Source organism: Oculina patagonica, chromosome 11 (assembly GCF_052425735.1).
Source record: "Oculina patagonica isolate OP01 chromosome 11, crgOcupat, whole genome shotgun sequence".
NCBI classification, from domain to species: Eukaryota; Metazoa; Cnidaria; class Anthozoa; order Scleractinia; family Oculinidae; genus Oculina; species Oculina patagonica.
Genome location: NC_135768.1, coordinates 22658566 through 22668211, shown reverse-complemented (window position 1 = coordinate 22668211; position 9646 = coordinate 22658566). Strand labels below are relative to the sequence as shown.

Genomic DNA, 9646 nt, shown 5'->3' with positions numbered 1-9646 from the left:
GGACAATGTACGTGAGCTTTTTACTTCTAATTTGAGGAGTGTCAAATGGTAAACGCAAGGGCGAGACCGATATCTTTTTTGCGAGCCCGAGACCTTTTTAGCCTTGCGAAAGAAATCGAGACTCCGAGAAGGCGTCAAAGAAAAATTGGAGTTGACAGGACTCCTGAAATTTGGCTAAAATTTTGCGAGACATGCATTTTTTGAAGGACTATTCACCACCCTAAAATTATTTGCATATCAAATCAAAAGTTGCATGTGATTTTTTCACCCACATTATAGGCTCGCAATGCATGCAAAGGGCCACAGCCTCACAGCCTTCTGCCTGGTAACATTATTGGGTAGTTTTAAACGGTAACAATTTTAGCTCAACAAACTAATGCGCAAAGTAAAGGAAAACAGACACTTTTAATAAGCCATTTCTGTGTAACTTGCCTTTTACCTTTGTTTCAAAATCAGGTCTGGTGTACAACCTTTCAAATGAAAGAGAGTTTGATTTCCAAGACAATGAACATACAAGTAAAACTCATTTCCAAAGGTTGTGTGCCAGGCCTCATTAGACAGATTTAGCAAGGGAACGGGAACGTCAGTTGACGACGGCACACATATTGAAACTACCCATATATGGGTAGCGCACACATAAAAACACCCATCTGACGTTCCCGTTTTCTTGCTAAATCTGTCTATTCTGAGGCACCTAAGAAATTTTCTATAAATATGTATAACAATTTATTTATAGCACTCTCAAACACTGTTTTATTGAGAATTAATCTCATGGAGGGTGAACACACAAAAAGAAAGGTTAAGCAGAAAAAAAGACAATAACTTACAAAACAGTCTTTCGTGCTTAACTGCCACCTCTGATTGAAAAAATAAACAGTGCAAAAAATGTTGAATTACCAAAAATTCCTTACAGTTCTATCTCAGAAATCTTTTTTACGATCTTCGTTACTTAACAAGTACTGCAATATTATTCTTCCTCCACTAAAATACAATTGAATGAAGTGAAACTAAATTATTGCCATTTTGGCTCAGAAAAATGTTGCATATCTACAGGTAATGCACCATGGCTAGGGAAGCTAAATTGTGTTCTTGGGCAAGACACTTCAACTCTCACAGTGCCTCTCTCTGCCCAGGTGTATAAATGGGTACTGGTGAATTTACCCCCCCCCTGGGTGAATTTAATGCTGGAGTAACCATGCAATGAACTAGCACCCATCTGGGAGGGGGGGGGGGGTAGAAATACTCCTAGTCACTTAAAGCTTTGGAAACTAAGATATATATGTTTCAAGCTTGGGAAACAACAAGTTAATCAAAAAGCTAGAATAGAAATCAAGTACTGCTGGGTTCTATTTACAACTTCCACTTAACCTCACAAACTAAAGCTAAATGATCTGAGGGCATGACAACAGACGGCAAAGCAAAATGCAAGGATAGTTCATCTTCACTTGGTAGAGGAAGAACAGATTCCACTTCAAGATACTTTTTATCAGCAAAAATGTAATCTAGAGTACCCTTGAAACCACCAGTGTAATTTGTGAAAGGAGGAAAACCACAAGCTGAGAAAAGATTTAAATCATGGCTGAAGGACAAAGTTGTGCAGTGTTCTTCCTTGTCTTCGCATAATGTCCAGTCACGATGCGTGGAGTCGACGCGACCTGTTGTGAGGAGTTCAACCAAGCCAGTTCTTGGGCCGCTGTTGAAATCGCCACAGAATAATACAGCTACTTGAGGATGTGCATGCATTTTATCGTTCGACATCTGAGGCTCTGATAGATTGTCGGCATCAGCTGTGACATTCACTGGGTTACCTGGCAAGATGACACCTTCACCAACATCTCCTGCACAAAACTGTGAAATAATTTTTTGAATGTGATTTAAAATAATAGCAACCTGAAGCAATCTTATATGGGGATAGGTTGGCTTGTAGTAGAGGTGTGTGTTAACTACGCAGAGATACCGATTCTCAAAACCTAGAACTTTGAGTATTGACAACTGGACAATTCCATTCCTCTTTTGCAAAGTTTCCAGTAAAATTGGCATTGCCGAGACGTGATCTAAAACCACTGCTTGAGCAGGATCACCAAGGAGAGCTTCATTTAAAACGATATCATGCTGACTGATCAAAGCAAACTTGCTTTTCCGGAAAAACAAGGCTTCCCCTTCAGGAACTTCTCCGGCTTTACACCTCATTAGACCTTCAAAGCCCATAGTCTCAAGAGCTGGCTGTAAATTATTCTGGAATAATTTAAACCCACATTCTTGAAGGCAGATTAGGTCTGCATTGTAGCCAGGAATTTCCTTAAGTAATAACTGTTGACGATAGCTGATATCCAAAGCGTACGGTGGACAGTATGGATACAACACTTTTTGCGCAAACTCATCCTTGGAGTAGGTGTCGGCAAGAATGTTGTACGACACAACCCTGAATGTGCTGTAGTCAGCAGTTTGTTTCTTGGTGTACATATGCCGAGCATCGAAAGGACAAAATCCTGGACCTGCGGCCACCGTCCCAGAGCTTGTCATTTCTGACATAACGTCGCTAACTCTCTTGACATTTCCTGGCGCACAAGTCAGTTTAAGGTAACAGCCAACATCAAGGATTGAAGGTGTGTATAGAAACTCATGACCAACTTCCTCCCAGTTCAGAATTTCTTTTGCCGAGGCAGGGACAGAGCTTGCTTGTTCGTCACTGTCAATGGTTGACTTGTACCATCTGTAGCGACAACATTGCTTGTCACCAAATTCCAGTTGAAGAGAAGGCATCACAGGAAATCCCGACATCATGTTATCGGGAAGTGACAGAGATTTAACTGTAGGAGGGTTTACTTCTACGGTGAAAGTTTCCAATCCGATTTTCAACGTTGCACCATCTTTCCAGGCAATTTCATTAGTAAGGCTTGAATCAACTAGTTCACCGTTCAACCAAAGAGTCGCATTTCCTTCTTCAGTTTCGCCAGTTTCGCTGCAATCGGCATTCTTTTTCGCCTTTTTCGCTTTCTTCTTTGAAGAAAGCTCGATCCTCGTCAACGCCTTCGATAAGATCTCAGCCTTGCTTCGCTGCATTTTTCGCTGTTTTCCTTCATGAGTGAAAGAAATTGTCAAGAAATCTTCTTCTTGGACGCTTCTAACGGCTGCTACCGACATTTCTGATGTCAAATAACGAAAGAAACACGATTTTCTTGAAGGAAGTCGCAACTTTGATGAATGTGATCTGACGAAACCAACAAGGCGACTCATAATTAGACAGAAAGGGACTGGGCCCTGCATTGCATCATCCGTTGTAACATTTACAACCCCCTCCCCTCCCCGGCGCGATGCGACATGGTTCTTTGGCATGGCAGCAACACAACGACCGCAAACAAATTTATAATCAGGAATGTTTCTATATTTTTATATATTTTTATATCGGAATCAGCACAAAATGAGGCAAGATTTCCGCACAGCCCCATACATTAATTATGCATACAATTTTCTGACTGATTCGTTCTTTTCATGATTGCTGTTTATGTATAGTGATACATGTAGTATGAAATAGTTGCATACATAATTAATGTAGGGGGCTGTGCGGAAATTTTTCCCAAAATAATGAACTGAACTATCATTTAGACATTTAGATGGCAGTCTCTGATAAATGTGAGAAGCCAAGTAAAGACATTTTGAGCTTAGCCTTCATGCCAAAAGACACACTCGATCAGCCATGCGATGTTATTTTGGTGGTCGAACGTGGCAAACAGTTCAAAGCTCACAGACAAGTTCTTTCAGAAGCAAGTCCTTTCTTCGAAAAGCTGCTGAACAGCGACATGAAAGAGTCTAAAGAAGGAGTTGTTCGGCTGGAGATGTTTTCCGAGTCTGTTATGGGAAATACACTGGAGTTTATTTATACTGGTAATGTTCAGATATTGACTGAAGACAATGCCCGAGACCTGATCGTAATGGCCGATTATTTGTTTCTTCAGAACTTAAAATCTCTCGCTGAGAGGGTTTTACTACAGTCGTTGAATGTTTCCAATTGTTTTTCAAATTACTATCTTTCCGAAAGATACCGATGCGAAGAACTTTTTTCCAAGACCCAAAAATTTATCCTCGCAAATTTTAGCGCCGCACACGCAGCCAACCGAATAGAGGTTTTGAATATGTCGAGCAAAGAAATTGAAATGTTTATTTCAAGTGACGAAATAAATGTAAATGCGGAGGAAGATGTTTTTAATATCATTTTATCGTGGATTGATCACGACAAAAGCAAGCGAAAGAAATATTTTGCCGAGTTATTTCGTCACGTTCGCCTGGTTTATGTATCGCGTGACTTTCTATGCAAGGATATCGTGACAAACGATCTCGTGAAAGACAGTGAAGGCTCTTTGGATCTTGTGGTGGATGCAGTGAAGTTGATTGAGTCTAAAGACTTTAGTCATTTATCTGTTACACCTAGAAAGTCGCTTGAGACATCTGTTATAGTCATGGAATCGCGGGAAAATATTCTGTGTTATTTCCCTTGTGAAGATAAGTGGTGTAATTTAGGCAGCAGTTATACTAGTTGTCACAAATTTATGACTGACTTCTCAAGGGTGTTTGTTTGTTGTCGTGGCAATCTGTATACACTCGACCAAGATCCAGTGGGATCGCTCTTTTACATGCGTCGACTGGTAAGGTATAATCCATTCTCAAATGAATGCATGCTATTGCCATATGGGAACGAATCGAACAGATATGTGTACCAAATATTTGTTACAAAAGACGATGAAATGTATGCCTTGGAAGCAGATGAATCTGTGCAACGGCTGGGATGTCGGTATGGTTTCTTCATCACGAAGTACAAACCCGAATCAAACTCATGGGAAGACATATTATCATTTAATTTGGGTAGAAGGTCTTTTTGCATTGTAGCCAAAGATGATTTTATTTATTTTATTGGAGGTGCTGAATCCGATCGAAATGAGTTTGGTCTCGTAACCAATTTACTGACTGATGTTGACAGATACGACATTAGAAAAGACCAATGGAACAAAGTAGCTGACACTCAAAGCTGTAGGTATCATCTGGGAGCTGCTGTGAACGAAAAAATTTGTGTTGCTGGAATTGAACTGTGGTCAGAAACAAATCACTGTGAAGTGTACGATGAGACAACAAATGAATGGCAGATTATTGCAAGCCCGAAAGGCCGACTTGCCAAACTCTTGACTGTTGATGATAGGCTCTATGTTGTGTGCGGTGTGATGAAGCACACAGATGGATTCAAGGTTGAATGTTATGACTCAGTCAACGATGAATGGAACCTGAAAAATGAATTAGCTGTCCCTCAACACGCGTTCACCGGGAAGGTTTGTTCAATGAGAATTTACAAAGGATTCCTCTCCGACCATCAACTGGAAAGCTTATTTCCTGGTAGTCTTCTTAAACCTTCTACGACACGCTCTTCGTCCCTTAGGTCTTCTGGTAAATGGAAATGCCTCGTCATGTGATCAAGCTATTGTAAATTGACCAATCAAAATGTCGTCGACAGTAAAAGCCAATCAACTGACGAATCAGTGGCCAAGTCTCAATAACTCCAGTCTTACCGCAGGCGTCCCAAACTCACGATTCGAGAAATCGATCGAATAAATGATTTACGTAAGCGTATGAATGATTTATGGGCCCTGCATTGCATCATCCGGTGTCATCGGTGTAACAATATATCCCCTTCCCATCCCTGGCGCGCACACTAAAAACGGGTTAGAAAAAAGGAAAAAAAAGTTCACGAAAAAGACGTTTCTAATCTTTTTATTTATTCACAATCACCTTAGCTGGGTTTGCAGTATGGCCTATTTTCGACTACAGTATTAACATTATAAAATGTAGATGTTTGAAATCAGTGAAATCAGTTAGTGAAAATTAATGTGTTTACATTTTTGCTAGAAGAATAAAATGCTATCAGTCTATAACTATAATATCAGGCTCCTCGTGTTTTTCTGGCTCCTCATTTGCTGTCTCTTCTAGGTGCTCAAACACTACAGAGCTTACTTGGGGCTCGGACGTGCTTGTTGTGTGAGACCCATGTGAAGAAGTCCCTTCGTGTTCCTTGGATGAGGGCTCTAAACCTTCGTCTTTGGCCTTTTCGTGAGCTTTCCACTAATGGTAGTAACAACAATAGAAAAACCCGTTAGCCGAGCGTGGGTTGATAAGCCCAGGGTGGAGAGTTCAGTTCACATTAAAATAGCAGTTGAGACACTTAGAAAATTTTTTTATATGAAAGCCGTATGTAAATATAAGTACAACTTCGTTTAAGTACAATATGCTACTGCGCGTCCTTAAAAGTACAATAAAAGAGCAAAATTATGTTAACAAATCTCTTCTTATGTTAACAAACCTAGAATAGGGGTGCTTACTTAATCAGAACGCTTATTTGTGTGTACTGGCTTATTTCAAAAAGGGCGCTTGGAAGAAGAAAAAAGAGCGCTTCTGGAGAACTGGGGCCGCGAGCAATCCATTTTCCCACTGGCGCCCTTTTTCGCTGCACGGAGTGCCCGCTCGACGGATTTGCTTGACTTTCCGAGAGGGGAATCGGTTACAGTATTGGCTAGCATACCAGTTGCCGCTCACCTCTTGGTAGTCAAAGTAAAATGGCTTGGTCATGTAGTAATGTTCTACACAATCTGCAACGCTCTGAAAAATAACAAACCCATGCAAACGTAAATTGACGGAAACCTCACAATCATAGTTTTCCATGGTAGAAAGAAACGAAATGTTAACTGAAGATAAAGACGGATGTTTTAGACTAAGTAAGATCTCCGAGGATTATCCGAGTGTTCTTCAAAGGCAATACGAACGTTTCCGAAGATTTACGAAGTTTGCCGAAGACCTTCGAGGAACAGTTCAAAGTGAAGACATTTCAACTTTCAGCTCATTTTGAAATAAAACATTATAAAACTCGTAGCAAACATGACGTCATTTATATCTTTGCGATTGTTCTCAGAAATCCTTGTTATTTATTAACAAATTTCCCCCTTAATATGTTTTTTAGAAACTTCTTTTGCTGTAAAATTACATAAAACTGCTTAGAAATCTTATCCTCAAAGGGATATTAGCATATATTTAGAGACATTCTCTTGATTAGAAGCAGTGTTTTGGATTTTTTTGGAGGAACTTTCTTGCAACTTTTATTATCAGAAGCAACGTTTTTGGATTTTTGGAGCAACTTTTGAGCAACCTTTTGAGAAATTACAGGCAACTTTGTGGGAAATCTCGACCAACTTGTGGAAAGCCCAAGCCTGTTTCAGGCGTCCTGTAAGTTGGGGAGCAATAAACGAGAAAAACGGCGACCTCGCCTTAGTTCACTCGCCATTCTTTTTTCCATTCGCCGGTCTTCGAGCTAGTCTTGTTTTTTTGCACCGCTCGCCGACTAATCGAACGCCTGGAACAGGCTATTTATTACAGTAGGAAAGCAGAAACTGAAATTACTTGGAAAATGGTTGTTTGAGCGCAACTTTCGTACAGTGCTTTGAAGTAAATCATGAACTAGAGAGCTAGTCTTTTGCCGGATTCGCTTTGACGAAAGACCAACCCTCGAAATGTCTTCTTTTTGGAATTCGCTACAGTACATACATACAATGTCTGGTAGAGGTTCAGCCAGCTGACGAAATCTTTTGCCATAAGTAGCCAGTCTGAAAATTAAATAAATAATAAATCAGGTTCATTAATAAGAAGTGAGCAATATTTTAATTGATTTTCTTATAAGATCTTAGGTATTTGCAGTCTCGATATTTACCCATTCGCAAATTCCTCGTGAGATTCTTCCGTCCACTTCTCAATAGCCTTTCGTCTTCGCTCTTTCTCTTCGTTCACTGGGTCTTCAATGAGCTCTAAATTAACAGCGAAAACATTATTATAATAACATCAACTTTAAGCCCCGAAAAAGCGATGTATTGTTTGCGCCCAAAGTTCTGTGTTGCGCCGTGTTACTACTGTTAAAATTGTTGCCCAGAACATTGCAAGCAACAATTTAAAAATAAAATGATGAAGAACAATCAGGGATGGACCCAAGCAGTACTGAATTTTGCTGCGTACAATGTTGTGCGCAATGTTGGACTATGTGATCAGAACACCCATGTTGCAAGTTGCGACAACATGTTGCATGAAGTTGGCGCGACTTATTTCAACATTGTGCGACATGTTGCTGCAACTTACGACGCAGGCGATAATACGTGCAAAAAACGCTTTTTTACTCGCATTGAAATGATGGCAACGACATTGAATCGCTTGCATCCTTTTTTTTTTTTTTTTTTTTTCACTTCATAGACACTTTATTTTTTCTGCGTTATTAATCTACATTGTACAGTACTTCAAATTTCGTAAGAGTTAATTCTCTACTTTCCAGCTAATGGTTACAGCAGTTTATTTTGGCAACCTGGCAAAGTGGTGGAGCTAACTTCAGTTGTTCTGTACATTCTACTGTAGCAGTCTATATTTACACTTTTTTTTATTTTTTTTTATTTTTTATTGATAATCAACACTTTACAAAATTAGAGGATAAGATTTAACCTATACTTATGTGCAATAGATTTTAACTTTACAATTTAGTTTCTCAAGGTTTTTTTTTTTTTTTACACCGTATACTAAAACATACAAAATTATAGGTACAACAGGAGTAATTACTTTGAATCGCTTGCATCCTACTATAGAATTCCGATTTTAAACACAGTTGAACACAGCAATTTTGCCCCCGATTTCTCGATCCAATTTTCGTTTCCCTTAGAGGTTTTAAACTCGGGATTACACTTAAATCTTTGAACCTGAATCACCAATCTTAAAAAAACCATCATTTTTTACACATACGATACGAGAGGGCTTTAACTAAGCCGGACTGAACACAACATTTTAAATCGCTTGGCGTAAAAACCGATAGGTTTTTGTTGCTTTTAGTGAGCAGTTTGCGCGAAACGGTTCACGCGGTGTTAGCAAAAATGTATGTTTAATGAGGTTTGTTTTAAGGGTTATCGTTTCAATATTTTTAAAACTTACCCTCCATAATTTTGTAATCAGCTGGCGCACAAACCCTTTCTATCTTTGTTTGGCTTTCGTTACTTTTAAGAGACTCGCACGTCTTTGCTTCCTAAAGTTTAGAGCGAGAAGCGCTGAGTTAAAATCAAAGATTAATAGAAACACTGTTTCGTCGGTTGAGAAAGCAAAATATAGTTAAATAACTTAAACACTTACTGAGGCATTCCTTTCTTCTTGTACTTCTCTTTGTATAACTTCCTCGGGCTGTCTGGCATTTCTTCGTTTTCTCCTTCTGCAAGAATTTAAATAACAAAACAATTTGGCTTTTTTGCGATAAAAATTTATGGTCAGCAAACAAAATTCACTTTCTAATAAATTACCCTTTCTTTTTAACTTTGATTTCTTCCATTTCAAGCAATTAAAACAAGTATGTAGTCGTGCGACTGCTCTATTAAAATTTTCAGTAAATTGTTTTCGTATCGAGTGTTTGTATGAAATTAAAATGATGTCAGACAATTGACAAAGTCAACGATTTTTGCGCGCGCGTCCGCCTGCCTGCACGTGCAAGCAAAATTACCAACTCGGCATGGAAAATTGATAAATTTAAGAGTCAATAAGTTTCTTTAGGAGATTTTTAGACGACAGGCTCTATTGCTTTGTCTAGAATGATGAA

The 9646-nt window shown here is 39.2% G+C and overlaps 3 protein-coding genes across 3 annotated transcripts; 1 reads left to right on the top strand and 2 right to left on the bottom strand.

Annotated features, from left to right (window-relative positions):
• Positions 1 to 386: 386 nt before the first annotated feature.
• Positions 387 to 3251, bottom strand: LOC144630142 (2',5'-phosphodiesterase 12-like). Its single transcript, XM_078488434.1, has one exon. The coding sequence runs from the start codon at positions 3235 to 3237 to the stop codon at positions 1351 to 1353; it is 1887 nt and encodes a 628-aa protein (XP_078344560.1). The 5' UTR covers positions 3238 to 3251; the 3' UTR covers positions 387 to 1350.
• A 179-nt stretch (positions 3252 to 3430) lies between these two features.
• LOC144629913 (kelch-like protein 25) lies at positions 3431 to 5924 on the top strand. The gene has a single exon (XM_078488159.1). The coding sequence runs from the start codon at positions 3615 to 3617 to the stop codon at positions 5457 to 5459; it is 1845 nt and encodes a 614-aa protein (XP_078344285.1). The 5' UTR covers positions 3431 to 3614; the 3' UTR covers positions 5460 to 5924.
• Positions 5897 to 9485, bottom strand: LOC144629914 (uncharacterized). The gene is made up of 7 exons (XM_078488160.1): positions 9354 to 9485; positions 9190 to 9265; positions 8995 to 9085; positions 7742 to 7835; positions 7583 to 7637; positions 6577 to 6639; positions 5897 to 6105 (listed from the first exon to the last, which is right to left on the bottom strand). Exons 1-7 carry the CDS (start codon positions 9380 to 9382, stop codon positions 5908 to 5910), a joined length of 606 nt encoding a protein of 201 aa, XP_078344286.1. The 5' UTR covers positions 9383 to 9485; the 3' UTR covers positions 5897 to 5907.
• Between the last annotated feature and the right edge of the window lie 161 nt (positions 9486 to 9646).

Excerpts from the sequence above, each read along its gene's own strand:
- LOC144629914 (XM_078488160.1), bottom strand. The coding sequence starts at position 9,382 with ATGGAAGAAATCAAAGTTAAAAAGAAAGG. Across the intron at positions 6,640-7,582 it reads CTGAACCTCTACCAGACATT|AGCGTTGCAGATTGTGTAGA; the intron begins GTATGTATGTAC and ends GTTATTTTTCAG. Across the intron at positions 6,106-6,576 it reads TTTACTTTGACTACCAAGAG|TGGAAAGCTCACGAAAAGGC; the intron begins GTGAGCGGCAAC and ends TACTACCATTAG.
- LOC144630142 (XM_078488434.1), bottom strand. The coding sequence starts at position 3,237 with ATGAGTCGCCTTGTTGGTTTCGTCAGATCACATTCATCAAAGTTGCGA.
- LOC144629913 (XM_078488159.1), top strand. The coding sequence starts at position 3,615 with ATGGCAGTCTCTGATAAATGTGAGAAGCCAAGTAAAGACATTTTGAGC.